Source organism: Sprattus sprattus (assembly GCF_963457725.1).
Source record: "Sprattus sprattus genome assembly, chromosome: 7".
NCBI classification, from domain to species: domain Eukaryota; kingdom Metazoa; phylum Chordata; class Actinopteri; order Clupeiformes; family Clupeidae; genus Sprattus; species Sprattus sprattus.
Genome location: NC_137926.1, coordinates 3,344,529 through 3,366,928, shown reverse-complemented (window position 1 = coordinate 3,366,928; position 22,400 = coordinate 3,344,529). Strand labels below are relative to the sequence as shown.

General features: G+C 41.7%; 1 protein-coding gene across 1 annotated transcript; it reads left to right on the top strand.

Moving 5' to 3' along the window:
• Nucleotides 1-1,233: 1,233 nt before the first annotated feature.
• LOC308368404 (interleukin-31 receptor subunit alpha-like) lies at nt 1,234-10,457 on the top strand. The gene is made up of 14 exons (XM_080842574.1): nt 1,234-1,392; nt 1,555-1,714; nt 1,823-1,983; nt 2,812-2,948; nt 3,155-3,320; nt 3,815-3,897; nt 4,319-4,505; nt 4,626-4,793; nt 6,148-6,243; nt 7,031-7,177; nt 7,599-7,739; nt 8,287-8,368; nt 8,907-8,988; nt 9,905-10,457. Exons 1-14 carry the CDS (start codon nt 1,299-1,301, stop codon nt 10,430-10,432), a joined length of 2,232 nt encoding a protein of 743 aa, XP_080698700.1. The 5' UTR covers nt 1,234-1,298; the 3' UTR covers nt 10,433-10,457.
• The last annotated feature ends 11,943 nt before the right edge of the window (nt 10,458-22,400 follow it).

The window sequence follows — 22,400 nt, the reverse complement described above, 5'->3', positions numbered from 1 at the left end:
TTGAGTTTTACTATTTCGATTCTGCACCTAGACGTATTCAAGCACTCTTATTTCCTGTGGGAACTCTCACATAAAAGCGAAGTATCCATGGTCAATGCAAATATTATCTGGTTCTGCTGTGTGCTCATGTCGAATGACGTGACGCGGCCACTAAAAAAACCGCCTGAACCTTTTTCCAGTGAAGTAACTAAATGAGAAGTTAAATCTATTCCAGGAAATTGCGCAAGCACTGGGTTGACGTGTTGTAGTGTTTTCATGGAGCCATAATGAGGTAGCTACTTAAAAAATATGGATCATCTCGGTAAGTGAACGCGTTCATGATTCTTTTTTGTGAATTAGATTGAAAACGACACAACATTTCGGTAAAACTGATGTTACTCCCCGCCTGAAACCATAGTACTTATCTGCTACATCGCTGTCATTTCGAACTAATGTGTGCTTTGACGTCTATGTAATTAAGTAAACGTACAAAGCCGTAGTTTTATCATACCCTGATAGTCACGCAAAAATAATATGTCTCTTTCAGTTTGAAATGTCTACTGTACTCATCGTCACAGCCCTTTCCCGTTTTGTCCCCACAGGCCAAAATTTGTTGGGACAATTTGTTACGTGCATTTTATTGGCTGTGACTTGTTACGGTAAGACTAAAACCGTGGATCCTTTTGGTTTCTAAACTCGTATTGCATTGTTGCCTACTCTTCATCTTCGCCGTTTTAAACGAAATGAAGAATGACATTTCCTGTCACAATAATCCCTCATAACGGTGCATCGTGCCGGATTCAATATGCCAAAATCTGATATCCTGTAGCTTCATAAAGCCAAATGAGAGTTGTTGACTTTTGTGTTTGATCTGTGACGTGAAAGGGGTTTGGTAAAACATGAATTTCTCAGGATTACTGATCTATGTGTCTGTTTCTGATCTAGGATTATTCAAATCGAATCTTGTGTTCAGAAATGAGAGAGATAAACAGAGATATCCTGAAGTTAGAGAAGAATGGGGAAATAGATGTGAGGAAACCCAGTGTTTCAGTCATGGTGGGGGGGGGGGGGTCGTGTTTGTACAAGTAGCCCTATTCAAAGCACATCTTTTGTTGGCAGCTCAAGACACGGACGTATGTGAAGTCATCCCCAAAAACCAAACAGTGAAACTTGGCTCCAATGTCACAGTGGTGTTCAAGGCCCCATTCAGCGGTAATTGCCGAAATAAATTCAAAGACTTTGATCCAAGTAAAGTGTCCTGGACATTAAACAATAGGAAAATCGAGGAACGCTACTACGACCACAATTCCACCTATGCAATGGTCACGATTGCAAATTTCTCTCTTGAATCTGGCACGGTGGAATCCCTCATGTATGGGCAGGTGTTGGGTGGCACCATTGTTCGTACATATGGTGAGTCTTGAGGTGTAAAAGTGATTTTTATTTTAAGATATGTACGATGCACGTTGTATGTTGCAATTGGTTTGTAATCATCTGTATCTGCATGTGTTGTTACAATGTGGCACACTTCTAAAGTTGCAGTAGTCAGTTTTTCCGTTTGTCCGTCTTTGACAGATACTTCCAGCAATACCAGAAGAGGCATAAAACCTCCAAATACGCCTATCAACATACACTGTGTTTTATACTCACTACCACGCCTCGGACAAAACACTACATGTTACTGGGAGGAAGCAGGAGACTCACTGGACACAAGATATAGTGTCACCATGGAACAGTACGTTTCTCTTTCTTAACTACTTAGCAATTGGCATTTGAGGCTACTGTACATGTTTCATTGCATGGTGAATACACCAGCCCTTTGAATAACATGTTTTTCTGATAGGAAATATAAAACTCCCCGCCATTGCAAATCACAACCCGGCCAAAATCATTGCTGGTTGTCTGAATCTGGAAGCCTCCGTGAGAACATCACGGTTACCGTGACAGCTGAAAATTCTGCTGGAAATGTGTCTGCAACTGTCCATTTTCATCCTTATGAAATTTGTAAGTAACCAAACACTCAATACATGTATTTGTATTTATTGTTGTTATACCATACGCAAAATAGGCTGTTCATTGATGATGCTGTATCAAGTCTTGTAGCGTCCAAGTCTCGTGTCCAGGTACTCTTCTGGGCCAGACTAGAACATGTATGCGTGATTGTATCTTTTGTGGTGTATGTGTGACGAGGTGTGTGACGTACGTGTGGAATCTTGTGTGAGTTATGAGGCAGCTTTAATCAATCAAAAAATCAATAATATCAATAATTATAACCTACAAAAACAACATGAAGCAGGTAAAACAACACACACACACACACACACACACACACTAGTAATAAATAACTGCTATGTGTTAGCTTCATATTTACCATATAGTCTTCAGCGTGTATGTCTTTCTGTATGTCTATTGATATCTATTGTATGGTGTGCCCAATTGTGTCGTGTTTATCCAAAACAATTTGTCATATATTGCATTCCTGTCTTCTTACCCTGAGATAGTTTGTCATCCAATTTGCTCACTTAGTAGACAGTGAAGTTTAACTTGAACTTCAACCTTAGAATGTGATAACATATACAGTAAAGACTATAGCATACAACTATACTGTAAAAACATAATTAAGAACGAACCATACTATACTATAAAAACATAATTAAGAACGAATTAAGTACGCCATCATCCATACTATACTATAAAAAACATCATTAAGAACGAACCAAGTACACCATCATCCATACTATGCTATAAAACATCATTAAGAACGAACCAAGCACACCAGCATCCATACACTCAAGACTGGTTAAAACTACTACATACTCTTGTCTTCTGTAGTAAAAATGGATCCTCCGAGAGTTATTCAAGTGGAGCCTCTTCCCACCAGTCTAAGTGTGATTTGGGACGAACTAACTGTTTGCGACGGCTATGAGAAGTGTGAGGTGCAATGTGTGGAGGAAGGCACTAATGTAACAGTAAGTCGGTTTCACTCTGAAATTTTAATAAATGAGTGTGTTACTAACTAATGGAATACATTTCAGTGAAGCACTTTGTGAGCCACCAAAAAAGTTAACAAATGATCATCAGTCATGACTATACTTGTTATTCACATTCACAAGTCACATTTTTTCTCATATTCTGATGAAATCCACAACCCATTGTCGTTCTCTTTTATTTGTAGATTGTGTCAAACAAAACATCACCTACAAAAAACAAACCCATATATGTTGATGATGTGAAGCCTTGCACTAACTACTCTGTAACGGTCCGCTGCGCCTGCAACACCGAATACACCGGCCCGTGGAGTGAATGGAGCCTCAGGAGTACCGTCCGCTCCACACTTAATGGTAACCAAATCATGTCTATACCACTGGTCTTCAATTAAGTTGACTTCTCTCCAAAGGTTAAGCTGATCTTTGAATACACTGCAAAAAATGCCCCTATAGATTTAAGACAAATAATTACATATTTAAGCAGGATTTTGCTTAAAACAAGCAAATTTGGCTGCCAGTGAGTTAAGCAAATTTGGCGTGTTAAGATTTCTTAAAATAAGTAATATTTGCTTGAAATAGGTAAAAATAACCTTACCAAGAAAGCACTAGGTAAGTACAATTTAGCTAGAAACAAGACCAACTAGATTTTTCATCTCAATATAAGAGTAATAACACTAGGTTAGAAAAGCATTTTTTGCAGTGTACATACTGTATATATTCTCACCTTCCAACATGCAAAGGTTCAGAGGAATTAATATTGATGATGAAGGTTGTGTTACAGGTTGTAGTGCCATTATAAAGACCATTTGTGCTTACACAGTCTGTCTTTGTTGCCCCTGTGTTTGCAGTAAGTTCTGTGCCATTCTATTTGTGGAGGAAAGTTCTGGAACGTTACAAAAATGGAACAAGGCGTGTTCAACTCATGTGGAAGGTACTTTCAAGACCTGTCACCGTCTAAACTAACCGCCATGCCAAACATGTTATAACACCATATAGTTATAGTTCTATAGTTTAGATATTTAGCAGACTAGCCAGGTGGAATGCGTGAAATTATGGAGGCATAAAGCTATATTTATAATTCCCCTGTGATAAAAGAGAATGGCTCTTTTACAACTTGAATTAACACAGGTACAGAAGATTTTAAAAAGCCAACCTCATATTCCAATATTATTTTAAAGACAAATATGTTTCTGGTACTTCTATGTGGATACCAATGAATCGCTTTTTAGTTGGAAACTTGTGCAGTGAGATGAGTGAATATAATGTGGAGGATGTTGTGAGACCATGATAATAGTCACTAAATGGACTGTAAGTGTGTCGAGATTTAAGACTCCTTGTTTGTTCAAATCCAGGGGTCGTTCTGCAATGCTACTGCTATTGAGTACAGGCTTTCCGTTGACACTAGAAACGTCTTGAATTCAACTCAGGATTGGACCTCTGTTTTACTCAACGCCAAAGCCCATGAGATTGAGATTGCTGCTTATAATAATAGCAAGATGCTTCGTCACAGTTTTCTCAAGATACCCGTCATTGGAAAGGGTAAGATTTCCGTTTTTGCTGTTAAAACAATCATATCATCAGCATATTTTTGCTGGTATTGCATGCATTTTGTCGTGGAAGATAATTGGAGTGATTGCAACATATGTGTGTTTGTGACAGATCCTGTGCGGAGACCTCTCGCCACGTCTCGTAACGGTCTCATTTATGTCTCCTGGGAAGCCCCCCCAACCGCAGTGAATGATTATGTCATTGAGTGGTTCACAGATGCTACGCAGGATAACATGCCTTCATGGGAGAAAACTCAAGACACAAATATTTCTTTTCCCGGTGATTATCACTCACACTATCAATATTTCCTTCCTAGAAAGCAGTACCAGTGAACTAACTGAACTGTCCCTGAGAATTTGTGAAGAGTCACTCATGAGCAGAATCAATTTAATTGCTTCTTATAAAGAAGAGAATATTTTGACGCAATGTTTCATATATCTTGCTAGGTTTCTGTCATGCATATCTCCTTAGCCAGGTTTTGGCTAAGGAGATATATAAAAAGAATTGGTCTGTAGCACATTAAAACTAGCCTGATAGATTAAAACTCGCCTGTAAGAACTAGCCTGGTAGATTAAAACTAGCCTTGTAAATTAAAACTAGCCTGGTAGAACTATTCTTTGTGGTAAATTCCAGAACAAACTGAGCTAGGAGCAGTTAGTGGGCAAATCCAGGCTACTTTAAAACAATATGTCAGTCACACGGGGTAGCTATTATAATCAATAATCAATAATCAATAATCAAATTAAATAATCGAATTATTTGTATGGTGGACCATTGGGGTACAGCGGTGACTGTCTCTCATACACTGATTATTATTATGAACGAGGTTTTCCATGACTTTGTCTCTCACGTCTGTTCTCTGTAACAGGTCTGTCACGTAGACTCTACACCGTAACCATAACTCTGTTCTCTGTAACAGCTCTGTCACGTAGACTCTACACGGTAACCATAACTCTGTTCTCTGTAACAGGTCTGTCACACCGACTCTACATGGTAACCATAACTCTGTTCTCTGTAACAGGTCTGTCACACCGACTCTACACGGTAACCATAACTCTGTTCTCTGTAACAGGTCTGTCACACCGACTCTACACGGTAACCATAACTCTGTTCTCTGTAACAGGTCTGTCACGTAGACTCTACACGGTAACCATAACTCTGTTCTCTGTAACAGGTCTGTCACACCGACTCTACACGGTAACCATAACTCTGTTCTCTGTAACAGGTCTGTCACACCGACTCTACACGGTAACCATAACTCTGTTCTCTGTAACAGGTCTGTCACGTAGACTCTACACGGTAACCATAACTCTGTTCTCTGTAACAGGTCTGTCACACCGACTCTACACGGTAACCATAACTCTGTTCTCTGTAACAGGTCTGTCACACCGACTCTACACGGTAACCATAACTCTGTTCTCTGTAACAGGTCTGTCACACCGACTCTACACGGTAACCATAACTCTGTTCTCTGTAGCAGGTCTGTCACACCGACTCTACACGGTAACCATAACTCTGTTCTCTGTAACAGGTCTGTCACACCGACTCTACACGGTAACCATAACTCTGTTCTCTGTAACAGGTCTGTCACACCGACTCTACACGGTAACCATAACTCTGTTCTCTGTAACAGGTCTGTCACACCGACTCTACACGGTAACCATAACTCCACTGTATGAGGACGGGCCCGGCCAAGAAGAGATCCTGCAAACTTATGCAGAGGAAGGGGGTATGCTTCCTCAGTGTCTTTTATAATTGGGTAGTATACCCATTTAATTACAGTTCTACTGTAGTACCGTTACTGTAAACATCTGTCACCTAATGAAGCCCATAATGAACGAAGTTAAAATGTCCTAGATTTGGCCTTCCAAGGTATAGTCTGTGATTTCTAGCAAAGTTTGATGATATTTGAGCTCAATAACCAATCAAGTTACACCCCTCCCCACCGTACTCCTGGAAGCCAATGTTGATTGGCTTGAAAAGTGTGTGGCTCGGAAACTGTGTTTCCCATTCACAGAGTACACAGACACACAGACACACAGACACATAGACAGACAGCTAGAGGACTGTGAGGAGCACCACCACCACCACCAGGGCGGCACCACTGAGCAACAGTTCACTCAAAGGAAAATCAGTGACATCTGAGTTTAAGATGACTATTCATGTCTATAAGTTTCTGCATTTTCTGTTGAAAACCGCGGTCGGCAGTTTCCCCACGTATCCAGGAACTCTGGGACATTTAGTGTGGTCAAGGGCTAGAGGGCAACGTTATTACACATCGTTACAAACGCACTTACGAGATGCATGGAGAAATACTTGAATTTAGAGTAGATTTCTTTTAGTTCCTCTTCAATAGCAGTTTCTAATTTCCGATTAACAGGACAGCACTTTTTTTTCCTTTTTCTTTGTATTGTTTTTTTTTTAGTTTTGATTTTTTCTGTCAGGTCTCAGTTTGCATTGAGTAGTTTGTTTTCCATTCCATCACTCTCACGCTTCTTTCCCTGACCTTTTCCCAGCACCGGCGAAGGTTCGGAGGGTGAATGTGACCTCGGCTGACAGCACGTGGCTTAAATTAGACTGGGAGGTGGTGCGACGCGATCAGTGCTGTGGTTTTGTCGTCAACTACACCGTTTTCTACAGGGACTCAAATGGGCCAGAGCTGAGTAAGTCCGACATCTGAGCCATGGCCGACTGGTAGCCTTCAACCACTGATAAGGGCCTTTTTTGTTAATGTTGCCGTTTTACGGAAACATCAGTAGACTAGCCACCAACAGTTTGAAATTTGTCCGCAATCTGAACTAAAACTGAACTGCTGTAGTTCACGGGTGTTCAACTCATATGACCCAGGAAACACCATTCTGCCTAAGAAGCAAAGTGAAGAAAGACACTAAAACTGACTGAGAAGCAACCTGTTGTTAAAAAATAGTGGCTTATTCTGTTCATTTGTTCTGCCCACCATGTTGCTGCCCCTCTGACTGTCAATCACACAAGTCGTGTGTGTGTTTCTATGTGTGTGTGTGTGTGTGTGTGTGTGTGTGCGTGTGCGTGTGCATGTGTGTGTGTGTGTGTGTGCTGCCCCTCTAGATGTGACTGTCAATCACCCAAGTCATCAGGTGACACTGAGGGAGCTGAGGCCCAGCACCACCTACAAGGTCCACGTCCGAACGCACTCCGCTGCCGGCTTCAACGACAGTGGCTTCTATCACTTCAGTACAGAAGCATATGGTACAATCTACACAGCATCTTCTGCACGTTGACTGCGTAAAGATAACACTCAAGAAGATAAGCAGAAAGCTTTAGTTAGCTAGTGGTTGTACTTAATCACATCAGCAATGGCAACTTTGAGCCATTTCCACCTCTCTGACAGTGATCTCCTTAACTTCAAATGGTACAACCTACACACCTCTCATCCACATTGATTGTGTATAGATTACAGTTAACAATCAATGCGTAATGTTAAGTGTTTTTTTGGAGCACAGGTGGGAGAGGTGTAATTTGATTGGCTGTTGAGCTCAAATCGCGACAATCTTTTGCGAAACTGACACCGAGGTGTAGACTCCAAAAACTCCAAATCCCAGGGTGCATATCAACAAGAGCCCAGCACTATATCAGGAAGGCTATGACTAACTACACATTTCCTGTAGTTGCAGATGAGTCAGGGCTTTTAGTAATCCCTCGACGATGAATACTATGAATCCATTTTCTCTGGTTTGCCGGTGCCGGGACTGTTAGCCATATATTTTCTCACTACTGTTCTCTGTTTTAATTCTAGGAAGAGCCTTTATCCAGAAACTTGTTTCCATTGCGGGTGGTGTAATACTACTGCTGTTGTCAGCTGTGTGCCTCTTCATGCTGTGAGTCGGAACTCCTTTTCAGAATGGAATTGAATATGAATAAACTTGCAATGTCATTTCAGAAAGAAAATAATGCCATCATTACATTTAATTACATTTCATCAAAGTCAAAAGTCAAGGTAGCTTTATTGTCAATTACTTCACATGTCAAGACATACAAAGTAATCAAAAGAACGTTTACCACTCTTACATATGAAGTGCACAGGCACAACAGATAAGACAAGACATTACCTAATACTAAGTAGAACATACAGACAAGACATTACATGGTACTAAGTAGGACATTACATGGTACAAAGTAGGACATTACATGGTACTAAGTAGGACATTACATGGTACTAGGTAGGACATTACATGGTACTAAGTAGGACATTACATGGTACTAGGTAGGACATTACATGGTACTAAGTAGGACATTACATGGAACTAAGTAGGACATTACATGGCACTAGGTAGGACATTACATGGTACTAAGTAGGACATTACATGGTACTAAGTATTCTCCGTTTTAATGTTATTTCTTTGTGCTTTGGCTCAGGTGGAGGAGAGCCATGAACCTGATGGTGCCGAATCCTCAGCTGAGCTCCATGGCTGCGTGGTCTCTGGAGAAATCTCTAAAGGTATCAAGACTGGTTCTGTTGACTGGACCTTCCTTCCTACTCTTGACCTTATGGGTCTTATAAATAATGTGCGCAATGAAAGAAAACTGAGGAAGCCCAGTGAGGTGTAGGCGTTAAGCCCAGTGAGGTGTATGCGTTAAGCCCAGTGAGGTGTATGCGTTAAGCCCAGTGTGTATGCGTTAAGCCCAGTGTGTATGCGTTAAGCCCAGTGTGTATGCGTTAAGCCCGGTGAAGTATGCGTTAAGCCCGGTGAAGTATGTGTTAAGCCCGGTGAAGTATGCGTTAAGCCCGGTGAAGTATGCGTTAAGCCCAGTGTGAATGCGTTAAGCCCAGTGTGTATGCGTTAAGCCCAGTGTGTATGCGTTAAGCCCAGTGTGTATGCGTTAAGCCCGGTGAAGTTTGTGTTAAGCCCGGTGAAGTATGCGTTAAGCCCGGTGAAGTATGCGTTAAGCCCAGTGAAGTATGCGTTAAGCCCAGTGTGTATGCATTAAGCCCAGTGTGTATGCGTAAAGCCCAGTGTGTATGCGTTAAGCCCGGTGAAGTATGTGTTAAGCCCGGTGAAGTATGCGTTAAGCCCGGTGAAGTATGCGTTAAGCCCGGTGAAGTATATGCGTTAAGACCAGTGAGGGTTATGCGTTTAGCCCAGTGTGTATGCGTTAAGCCCAGGCACCCTCTCTGAAGATGGTAGTGTGCCCCTTGTGTCTGAAGCTGGTAGTGCCCCTTGTGTCTGAAGCTGATAGCGCCCCTTGTGTCTGAAGCTGATAGCGCCCCTTGTGTCTGAAGCTGGTAGTGCCCCTTGTGTATAACGCCAGTGAACATCCTTCTCTTTACCCCATTAGTTTAACCTTCATTAAGAAAAACCACTGTGGATAAACATGCTGTTCTGTTATTGTTTATTCTTCCGCTGTTTTTGTAGCCTTCATTCTCAAATAACCTTGACGTGGACAACAGTCACCGCGAGACGATCCTACTGTGCCGAGTCGATGGCGAGACCATCCCACTGCCCCTAGTGGACGGAGAGATGGACGTCGAGACGATCCAACTGCCCCTAGTGGACGGAGAGATGGACGACGAGACGATCCAACTGCCCCTAGTGGACGGCGAGATGGACTGCGAGACGATCCAACTGTGCCGAGTCAACGGCGAGATGGACCGCGAGACGGACGGTGAGCGTGGCTCAACACCGACGAGCCCTACGGAGGATTGGTTCGGTGACTACAGCACCAATTGCGGAACAGCGGACGACGCTGTACTCGCTGTTTCTTGCGTCGTCTGTGAAACCCAAAACCAGAGTCTGGAGGCCTCCCCGGCTCCCTGCAGCCCGTACCTGGACCAGGGGCTCGTGTGCAGCTGCGGAGGCCTGTTGGACGAACCTCAGGGGCCCGACCTCTCAGGGAAGATGGAGCCCTGCCCTACTGTTACTACATACGTGAGGGTGGACTAGCTTGATGGACAGATAGAGGACTAAAGGAGAAGGCATCGAGCCCCTGCCCTCCTGTTATTACATACGTGAGGGTGGACTAGCTTGATGGACAGATAGAGGCAATGTGCCCGCTGCGTACAAAAGCATTATAAAGTAACCAACTTTTTAAAGTACAGTAACACTGAATCAACTTTCTTTACTCAAAAGCATTGTTGCTTTCCTCACAAGGTTTTGTTATTCAAGCATGTTGTACTCATGATTGGGAGCTGAATTTGCACTGTCTTCAGTTTAGCGTAGCATTTTGTTTTTATGTTTTTATTACAGAAATAGTAAGATGTTTGAAATGAGGGGGGATTGGGAGATACAGACCTAGAGCTGATATAATTGTGGGCCACACCTTGAAATGCACTTACTGATTTAAGTGAGGTGAGAGCATCTTCTTTTCCCTCAGTATAGGCCTCTAAAATCACACTGTTCCCAGGTTTCAGCAGAAATGTGCTCAAGATTATACATGAGATGATCTGAGATAACGTCCTCTTGCATTCTCCCTCGCTGGAAACAAAGCCATGCTAATATGTGTTAGTTGGTTCTAAAGGTACCCAATAGGAACGTCCTCTTGCGTTCCCACTCCCTGGAAACACAGCCATGCTTGTATGTGTTAGTTCAGACCTACAGACAGGCAGAACTAAATATGAACCTTCCACCAGGACATATTACAGACGGGTAGAACTAGATATTAACCTTCCACCAGGATGTATTACAGACGGGCAGAACTAAATATTAACCTTCCACCAGGACATATTACAGACGGGTGGAACTAGATATGAACCTTTCACCAGACATATTACAGACGGGTAGAACTAGAACTAGATATTAACCTTCCACCAAGACATATTACAGACGGGTAGAACTAGATATGAACCTTCCACCATATTACAGACGGGTAGAACTAGAACTAGATATGAACCTTCCACCATATTACAGACGGGCAGAACTAGATATTAACCTTCCACCAGGACATATTACAGACGGGTAGAACTAGATATAAACCTTCCATCAGGACATATTTTTCGCCAAAAACGCTATAGACATGTGTAGAGTATTTTGTACTCTTTGCGTGTTGGTTCAGGACTCGAAAATACACCAATACGGAGTTGTTGTAACAAGATGAGTTTTACCTGGTAAATTGTGGCACAAATATACAGCAATGGTTAACATATTTTGGAGTCAACCACTCGCCGGAGAACCTAGGATTCTGAGTCCTCAGAAAAAAACAGTTATTTTAGTCCATCCTCACTGATGTCATTTCATGGGCCCCTCGTGGGAAACAGGTGGTCAAGGAACCTGTGATCTCTTACGCCCTCAGCTATAAAGACATTAATTATGTGTGAAGTCTCTGCACCTCTGCTTCTCAGGGTCTAGTTGACCATGTCTTATCTCCAGAGGCCAGGCTATAACATACAATGTAGCATAGCTCACATTCCATCTGACCAGTTTGTGGCAAAGGCTGTAACTGCCTGTTCTTTCTAAACTCTGGTCACAGAGAGACAATTGTAAGTTGGAGGGAACAATAAACCAAATCTACTATACTGAACTGAATTTATCTGACACATGCACAGGAAAATAAAAACAAATCCCTTTGGCCACTTGGGTTCAGGTCAATGGTTTGCATTTCCTCAACCTGTTTGGTCTGAGTGCTTCGGTCTAAATTAGCTACACACTTAGTCTTTAATTGCATTCATGGCATCATATGAAAAAAGAAAAAGGAGAGCTATGTTGTGGGGAAGGAAATTAATGTATGACGTAAAATAATCTTGTATAATTGTGAAACCAAGGGAGCTACAGTGACCTGTGCCTTTCACAACAATACACTGTTGCAAACTCTGTATCGCCACGCATAAGAAGCAAAGAGGCTTGTCTTCCAATAAAGTATTAAATAAAGAAAGTTTTTACATTTAGTCACAGTCCCCTCTGGTCCTTCTCTCTAGTCAGAAAGTCTTAAGTAATCGCAGTCACCACTAGTGTGTGATGACACCACACCTTTGATTCGTAGTCTAGCATTTTATCCAATGTGGTGGCGCCACCTTATGGAAGGTCATGGTATATGGTAACAGACGTTTCTTGTAATAGTTGGTCACCAGGTTTACACACATCTCAGGAGGGATTTTGGTCCACTCCTCTTTTAAGATCCTCTCAAAATCCTTAAGGTTGGTTTTCAATGGGAGGGAATGAGGTTCAAGCCCAAAATTCCACGTCGTCCTGTGCCCTTGGCAGAGAAGCAGCCCCAAAGCATAATGTTTCCGCCTCCGTTCTTGACGGTGGGGATGGTGTTATGGGGTCGTATTTAGCATTCTTCCCCCTCCAAACGCGGCATGTCGAGTTGATGCCAAAGAGCTTGATTTTGGTCTCATCTGACCACATCCTGTCTCCCAATCCTCCTTAGAATCATTCAAGTGTTCATTGGCAAACTTCAGATGGCCCTGTACATGTGCTTCCTTGAGCAGGGGGACCTTGCGAGTGCTGCAGTACTTCAAACTATTATGGCATAGTGTGTTGCCAATGGTTTTCTTGGTGACTGTGGTCCCAGCTGCCTTGAGATCATTCACAAGCTCCCCCTGTGTAGTTCTGGGGTTATTTTGCACCTTTCTGATGAGGTTGAAGGTGTGAAGTATGATTCATTGAACAGGTTTCTTTTAAACACGTCACCAGTTGAGATCAGGTGTACCTTGTTAGGCCTAATGAGGACTAATCTGTGTGCTTCTAGGGCACATAACTGGTCACTGGGAGCCAGAATTCTTGCTGTTCGCTTGGGGGTTCAAATACTTATTTTCTGCATGAAATACAAATGAAGTCATAAATGTTATAAAATGCAGTTTTCTGGATTTTTTTTGTTGATATTCTATTTCTCACTGTTAAAATACACCTACCATTACAATTATAGATCACACATTTCTTTGCAAGTGGCCAAACTTGCGAAATCGGCAGGGGTTCAAATACTTATTTCCCCCACTTAAGGCCTCAATATACTTCTGCATCCCTCTCCGTCCTCGAAAAAAAAATGGGCGGGCGGTGGATTCAGAAAAATTTAGAAAAATTTGACTGTACTAGTCGGCCCTACATACTACTCCGACAACTATCCGTGCTGAAACCTATTCAGCGCCGGACCACTGGGTGGGGTAACGACTGTTTGTCGAGGCCGTAGCTACCCCTTTTCCTATTTGTTGGAAGTCATTGATTGATTTTTCTCCCTCCTCCCATCTGTCTCTGACATGACATGTGGGCTCCCTCTGGACCTGTCGGGCAGGTGTTGTTACATGGGTATTGGAGATATGTAGCTCAGTTATAATTAGCATGTCTAATGCTATATATTCACTTGAGAAGGCAAATGTATCTCCATCGTGGTGGTCATTTTTTTGTGAAAAACATAGTAGCGATTTATAACAAAACGATATGCTTGTCTTACATACAATAGAGAAACTATTATGAAACGATCCAATAAAATGAATACATAGGTATTTTTTTCACATTCAGATTTGCAATGATTGCTGGGTAACCTTTATATCACTACAACGCTATGACAACGCACTCATTGTTGGCCACGAGACAGTTGCCTTTGTCCAAAAGTGGTAACGTGAATGTGTCACTATGAAACAAAGCATGCACACTTCGAACAAAATTACCCCCCAAACTCTGAGAAAAGGGCCAGAAAAATAAACCCACGGTAATCATCATACCAATCAACATGCAGTTTTATAGTTATATCAGCCACACAGCAAGAGCATGCATACCTCAACATACAGTTTTGGGACTGCCTTTTCAACCATGAATATGTTGAAAAACACATACAGGAGCACACTTACTTATGATCCTCTCCCTGGACACCTTTAATGCTCAATTTTCAAGAAGACGATGGGCCTCATTTATAAAACGCACTTACGCACAGAATTGATCTTAGACTGTGCGTGCGATCAAATCCACGTCTAAGTACAGATTTATAAAAACCGTCTTAGACGTAGAAAAGGACGTATCTCTACGTCTGGTTTTAGTTCGTGTAAGTACATTTCCTTGTGGCAATACTGGAGTACTGCAGGAATTTAGAACTCAAAGCGCCGACACGCAGTTTCATTATCATCATCGTGCACCACCGTCACCATTAGGGCTAATGTTTCGCTCAATAAAATCAATTCAACTATTAGAACAATTCACACATGAATGAGATTCACGTCTAATAGGTATTCCGTTTTTATTTCACAAGTGTAAAACATTTCGCTCAATCTATAGCCTATAGAAAGTCTAATAGTGGCTTAGTTTTCATTAGGAGATATAGCTGCATTGGCGTTGTTAGAGGATATTGCCAACTGCGCAATAAGGAGAGAAAGGGTTTTTTCGTGATCGCGCACACTTTTTGACACAGGATGATGTATGGCTGATAAGCAGGTAGGCCTACAGCTTGTCGAGAGCGTTGTGCCCAAATAGCCTCTACAGAGGCGCACCAGATGCAACCAGGCCATACACTTTCAGGTTTTGTCTGTTCTTGGATTCCTGGCTACAGGAACGTTCCGATGAGAAATTGGAATTCATTTAGCAGAATTTTGCCCGATGTTCTTCGCAGTATTATCACTTTATATGCCCGTAATGCAGTGGCGGTCCGTGCATTTCACGACTAGGCCTTCAGCGATGTCCTACACGATGTTAAACTGAGTGAATCCACCTCCTAATACCATCATTATGACGCCATGGCTCTCGAACCAGTATATTTTATACAGAAAGGCAGTATAAGTGAGCATTGCATCACCTTAACATAGTCGAGTACAACAGACTTTATTAATATTTCCGGAGCATTTCAAATCAATACACCCGTATTAACAATACATTAAGAGTAGTAAACTCTAAGTTATATGATCGCTTGGATATTACTGTCACAACTTAAAAATAAAAGGCGATTTTCAGGGATTAGTCTACAAAGTTTTATTAAGTCCACCAAAAGTAGCCTATGTGACTCAATGTGAGGTTTAACAAGTTTAACAAGTAACATCGCATTGTCCCACCTGCAAAGCAGTTTCATTAAACTTCCCATCCTCACGATATCCAGTTTTTCTTGAAAGTTCCGTCTTGAAAATGGCGTTGTAATTGTATCAAAAACTGGAATTATCAAGTTTGTGTAAACTAATTTATTTGAGTTGGTTAATGTAATTATATTTAGTCTTACCCAATTGAAACAACTAGAAGAATAAGCATTGAAACCGATGTACGTCGTTTTAGCCAGCTAAACTGAGCACTGAAGCACTGCACCGGTCTGCCTCAGTATCCAATCAAAGGACGTTTACGTGTCACGTTCAACACGAGGAAAGAAATCTTCCGGGCCTTCTAGAAGGCCCAGTGTCGCCAACTCGAAATCTGATTGGTTGCCACAACTGTCTGTTTCAGTTCATTCAACTTAAATGAACTGAAACAGCAAGTTGTGATAGCCAATCAGATGTACACGGGCCTTCAATGTGAATTCTGAAGGCCTCAGGGAAGATTTCTGTTCTCTGGGAAGATTTAAAGGAGCGTGGCAACACATGATAGCGGAAATATGATTGGATGAAAGCTCTAACATAAATTAACAACGCTGGAAGCATGAAATGAAGATAATGGACTATGGGGAATCATTTAATACATATTTATGAAAAGAAAATATTAAAATTAAATTTATTTTATTACATTTATTTTCTGATGATGTTTAGGCCAGCAGAGAAGGCCTTGAAGGCCCTGACGGACCGCCACTGCCGTAATGTATTAGATTTCCATACGGTGCCCAGGAAAAGCAAAATGTGTAAGAGGATTTCCTGCGTAAAACAGGGTTCCCAATGTATTTTCATCCAGATTGCGCACACTCAAACAGCCTAGGAAGACCACTTTAATACAGCACATGCCCGTGCGCGGTTGGTAGTGGAGCACAGCAAAGGCATGCCTAAGGGAAGGTGGCGATGGCCAGCGAGACTCCGATGCTGGAGCAGCAGTGCGACAGTTGCGGCCGCTGGTGCTTCGGAGACGTGCCTTCTACATGTCAAATACTTTGCTTTTGCCATTACTCCACCAGACAGGCTTTTCTAACGATGTTTTGGCCCGCATCTGCTGTTCCATCAGCAGAACGTCGATGTCAGCCTCACTTTAATTCTTCTGTTTACATGTTTCTTTCTTGCTTGCCACTGTCACAGAGAGTTTGTGCATTGAGGATGCGCTCTGTTTGTGCATTGATAATATGCTGATTAGATTAAATAGGGGCGTTTTGAGGGCGGAGATTCAGTTGCGCACAATTTCACGACAATTTGTGATTTATAACCGAAGGATTGGCGTACACGTTTTTTTTGTGTGTACGTCTGTTTACTGTGGATCTCACTTACGCTCATTTCAGGAAATGTCTTAGACAAAATGTAGGATGGTTTCTACGCAACGTTTTATAAATGAGGCCCGATCTTAGAGAAATCGTTGTGTGTGTGGTAGTCGTTTATTGTATAAATACCTCCTCCCGGCAATCCTCACATACAGCGAACGATGGCAACTAGACATTGGGCCTCATTTATAAAAAGTTGCGTAGAAACCATCCTACATTTTGTCTAAGACATTACCTGAAATGAGCGTAAGTGAGATCCACAGAAAACAGACGTACACACAAAAAGCATGTGTACGTCAATCCTTCGGTTATAAATCACAAGTGGTCGTGAAATTGTGTGCAACTGAATCTCCGCCCTCAAAACGCCCCTATTTAGTCTAATCAGCATATTAATGCACAAACAGAGCGCATCCTCAATGCACAAACTCTCTGTGACAGTGTCAAGCAAGAAAGAAACATGTAAACAGAAGAATTAAAGTGAGGCTGACATCGACGTTCAGCTGATGGAAGAGCAGATGCGGGCCAAAACATCGTTAGAAAGCCTGTCTGGTGGCGTAATGCCAAAAGCAAAGTATTTGACATGTAGTAGACACGTCTCCGAAGCACCATCACCTGCGGCACGAGTAGCAACAGAAGCCGCATCTGCGGCAGCAGCACTAAGGCTTTGGTGCGCTCCACTACCGACCTGTGCTGTATTGAAGTGGGCTTCCTAGGCTTTCTGAGTGTGCGAAATCTGGATGAGAATACATTGGGAACCCTGTTTTACGCAGGAAATCCTCTTTCACATTTTGCTGGGCACTGTATGGAAATCTGATAAATTGCGGGCATATGGGATAGTATACTGCGAAGAACATCGGGCAAAATTCTCCTTAATGATGACGGGGATTGCTCGACTGGTCTCCAATTCATCATCGGAACGTTCCTGTTGCCAGGAATCCAAGAATGGACAATACCTGAACGTGTATGGCCTGGTTGCCTATGGTGCGCCTCTCTAGACGATAGGCCATTTGGGCACAACGCTCTCGGCAAGCGGTACCTGCTTATCAGACATACCTGTGTCAAAAAGTCTGCGCAATCACAAAAAAAACCTCTCTCTCCTTATTGCGCAGTTGGCAATATCCTCTAACAACGCCAATGCAGCCATATCTCCTACTGAAAACTAAGCCACTATAAGTCTTTTTATAGGCTATAAGTTTGAGCGAAATGTTTTACACTTGTGAAATTAAAACGAAATACCTATAAGATGTGAATCTCATTCATGTGTGAATTATTCTAATAGTTTATTTGATTTTTATTGAGCAAAACATTAATTTGGCCTTTCACCATTAGCCAAATGGTGACGGTGGTGCTGCTGCTGATGATGATGATGATGATGATGATGATGATGATGATGATGATGATGAAACTGCGTGTCGGCTGTCGGCGCTCGGATAGTCCTGAATTCCTGCAGTACTCCAGTATTGCCACAAGGAAATGTACTTACACGAACTGAAACCAGACGTAGAGATACGTCCTTTTCTACGTCTAAGACGTTTTTTTATAAATCTGTACTTAGACGTGGATTTGATCGCACGCACAGTCTAAGATCAATTCTGTGCGTAAGTATGTTTTATAAATGAGGCCCAATGGTTGATGGTGGAGCTGGACTAGTTTGAGTTATTAGCAGAGGACGTGCTTGTAGCGATTTTTTTTGGGCGACAACTACAACAACAACAGAACAGGAGACAGAGGAGCATGTACGAGTGGTATGTACGTTTACTAGATTTTCCGCTAAATCAAGCGTTAGCGTATTCTCAATAACACTCAAAAGTGTGCCGCTAATGCTTAGACCAAAAACCCATTGAAACACATAGTAGCTAGCCTCGCTGCTAACAAGTACAACGTTATCGTGCTGATATGCTCTCACACGCCACCCTCATTGAGGCAAAAGTAATGTTTGCCTCAAATGTCTTTCACATGCCGTTTTATGTATAGTCAGACATTCTAAATAGGTTCTACACATACATGAAATACATTTCCTATTTAATGGATGCAAAGTAATGCTGCCAGCATTACTCCGTAGCAAATTACGTTAGATGTCAGTTCAAGCTGGTTGGAGAAGGCACTTTCAACACCGAGCCACCAGCCAAGAGACCAACAGTGGTCGGGAGCAATGTACTTTTCGAGGGTTTATATAAAATACGGTAGCCGTAATGCCACAAGCGGTGAGGCTTTGTAGTTTACCAAAGTCGTACTAAAACATTTTGACAGAAAACAGGAAATGTGAGGTCCTGACATGTGTGATTCCGGAAATGATGTAGTTTGGAAATGATGCCGTAAGCTGGCCAATCACAGCCAAGGGGGTATCCGACTCTCTCCGACTCTTTAAGAAAAGTTAGAAAAAAGCGTTCCTCTCCGACCAGCTCTCCGAGGGCTCGGATGGGCGTTAACTAGTGATGGGCAAATTAAGCTTTGTGAAGCACTGAACCATCCCGTCCAAAAATGTTTGTGGGCGGAGTTCGGGCTGGTATCCAGGCTACCATTTAGGCACATTGTTTCAAAAATTGGTTCATTACTTGAAGCTTCAGTAACAGTGACCTCTCCTGGTGATAACTAAATTAGACCAGCTAGACAGTGGCAAGAGGCTTAAAAACTTATTTTTAATTAAAGATTAATTCTTTTTTGTATATTGTGTTATTGGGGAGAGAGTGCTTGGGGAAATTATGTAGTTGTACGTAGGGATTCGGATGTGCTGGGAAAATATGGCACAAGTTCGGTGTGCTTGTAATGTTGGATAGGGTCGAAGATTTTGATTTAAAAACCTATTTTTTTCTACACGTTTTGGACTGAGCCAGTCTACTTTTCATATAGCCTAAATATTTAACAGCCAGCACACCTTATATCATGAGCGATCAGAATAAAATGTTCCCACATGTCAGAACGACCTCTCTTCCTAGATGCTTCCATAATGATGATAAATCATGAAGAACCAAATACAATGTTGGGCGCTGAAGTTTTTATGCTTTGACGGCGCTATAAGTTTGCGCATGCGGACTCACATCAGGCGGGTCCTCACATTTGGCAACTGACTGGTTCGTGTGTGGCGCTGTGAACCACTCAGTTGTAATATGTCACGTGATTTTTCCGTACCAAATCAACCTTCGAAGCAGTGGTTCAATGGTTGGTGTAGTTAATGGTTTGAAGCACGTTCCGGAACTTCAGTGTCAGTCTGCCATCACTAGCGTTAACACCTGGGTGAAGGTGTTGCCAAGGCGTGCCAAGGCGTGCCAAAGTGTCCCTCTACGACCGAATCGGAGAGAATCGTAGAAGTAAAAAACGGCCTTTAAAACCATGATTTGCCAACTACAACAGTAAGTGTTCATTGTTTGTGTAGCCTATACATCTTTCAGTAGTGGTATTTTATTATAGAAGTGGAATAGTGTATTATATTGATTGGGCTTTGTATTGGATACAGATGGCAACATGTCAGAGCCTGTGGGTTTTAGACTGGGTTGAGGTTTACACGAAGATAACTCTAAATGGAGTCAGTAGTTTGTTCTTTGTTTGTGTATATGTCTTTCGGGTGTGGTATTTTATTATAGAAGTGGGATAGTGTATGGATTGTGCTTTCTATTAGCCTAAATATTGTTATGTTGAATGGTTTTCCCACATCCTATCATGTGTTGTTTACGCACCAAAAACGTCATCGTCTGTTGAACCTTTGACAGCGTGGAACAGCAAAAGCGGAATTCAAGGCATTCAGTGGACAGTAAATACAAGACATAGATTTCAACAGAGATGCTCTTGTTTGGCTGGAGAGATATTGAATATGTTAGCACTCTATTACAATTATCTGAGTCATTCTGTAGACTTACAAAATAATTTCATTTTCGGTTTGAGTACTCGAATCGCCAAGGTAGGCTATGGTTATCATTTATAGTAGTCTATATCGTATTGCCAAAGTTGTATTATTAATAAGAAGCCTAGGAATAACAATACAGGCCATTTTATGCACTGTAATTGTATGCCTACCACCACGTTTGAATATATGTAGTGTTGCTTTACATAGACCAGCCTAAACATTAAGAAATGTACTAACACTGTCATTTGTTTTTTTAGCGGCTGTTTGTCGAAAGATTAAACCATGATCCGATATGCACTGGTTTGCCTTCTACTTGCTACTTTGAGTGAAGGTGAGAGGCTGTAAAACTCGGACTGATGAAAAGACAGGGGTTGTAACAAACTATCTAACTATCAAACTATTATTAAAGCTGCCACCTTTTCAATAGGTTCCGGCAGTAGCCTAAACTCGAGTTCCACGTGAAGTCAGTACATAGCAGAATGGAATAGAGATCTTATCTGATAATAATTGTATAATATAAGAATAATATAATAATGACACGTGTTACAGTGGATTGAATGAATTAAAACAGCAGATTGAGAAGAACCAGAGGGCTACCTACAACCCAAATACCGCTTCACACTGCTGCGTTGCGTCGTGTGCTTTTAAAAATGTGTGCATGCTCTGACCTGTTAACGTGGGCAACCAGTCCTCATGTATAGCACATGGTGTTACCAAAGGTGAATTCTTTAAAATATGCCTACCATTTTTGACTTTTGCTATGTAGGCTTGCTTTATATCCTAAACCTAAACCTGTTTGTTTAGTGTTTGTCCAAAGGTTAAACCAGCACGTTATTTGCACTTGTTTGCCTCGTATTTGCTACGATGAGTGAAGTTAAGAGGCTCTAACGATGATGAGGCTGTGTGATGTGTGTGATGTTAAGATAGCGTTTTCGGTCCGTGTAGCCTACATGCAAGACCTGTTTAAAAAACAAAAAAAACTCCGAACTGTTTTGTTTTTTTCATTGTGAGTTAATAAAAAATAGAATAGAAACAGCAAGAAACGGAGAGAGCTTTACAATATTTGTAATTTTTTTTTCATTATTAATCTATTACAACCTAATGCTGCTTTTTTCCCAGATCATTATCATATCATTAATCATTGCCCTCTTATCATATCATTCATCATAGACCTCTTATCATATCATTCATCATATAATTATCATATCATTATCATATTATTATCATAACATTAATCATAGACCTCTGTCATTCTTCAGCAGCAACCTGCGGGTCCTCCAGTATGAGCATGCCTACTGAGACATCTCAGCGTTTGAAGTGTATAGCGCATCTTGAGTCAGACGTCACATGTACCTGGGAGCCCTTGGGAGACTCACAGAACATGCAATATTTAGTCACCATGACCAGGTAATCTTATATCCATTGAATATCAATCTATTCTGTCAATAGAGCTCTTTTTGATGTCACTTAGCCTAGTCCTGTAATCCAAATGTATTTATTTTCTCAAGCGAAAACAGCGGGATAGTGGAAACACAGTCAGATACAACTAAGGACAACTTCTACCGCTTTAAGGAACCAGGGCTCATGGATAACGTCCACGTATCAGTAACAGCACTATACCCATCTGCTAATGAAACATGGCAAATATGTTATGCTCCTCCTGAGGGACTGTATGCTACTGGTAAGTAAGTCAATATAATCCAAAGTATACAGGCTACTCACCAGCCTGCAGTCATCCTCTGTTATGCTTTTTACTGTCATATCTGCAAAGG

Coding starts and splice junctions, on each gene's coding strand:
- LOC308368404 (XM_080842574.1), top strand. CDS start 1,299: ATGGTCACGATTGCAAATTTCTCTCTTGAATCTGGCACGGTGGAATCC. Junction 1,393..1,554: donor CACCATTGTTCGTACATATG/GTGAGTCTTGAG, acceptor CGTCTTTGACAG/ATACTTCCAGCAATACCAGA. Junction 4,506..4,625: donor GATACCCGTCATTGGAAAGG/GTAAGATTTCCG, acceptor TGTTTGTGACAG/ATCCTGTGCGGAGACCTCTC.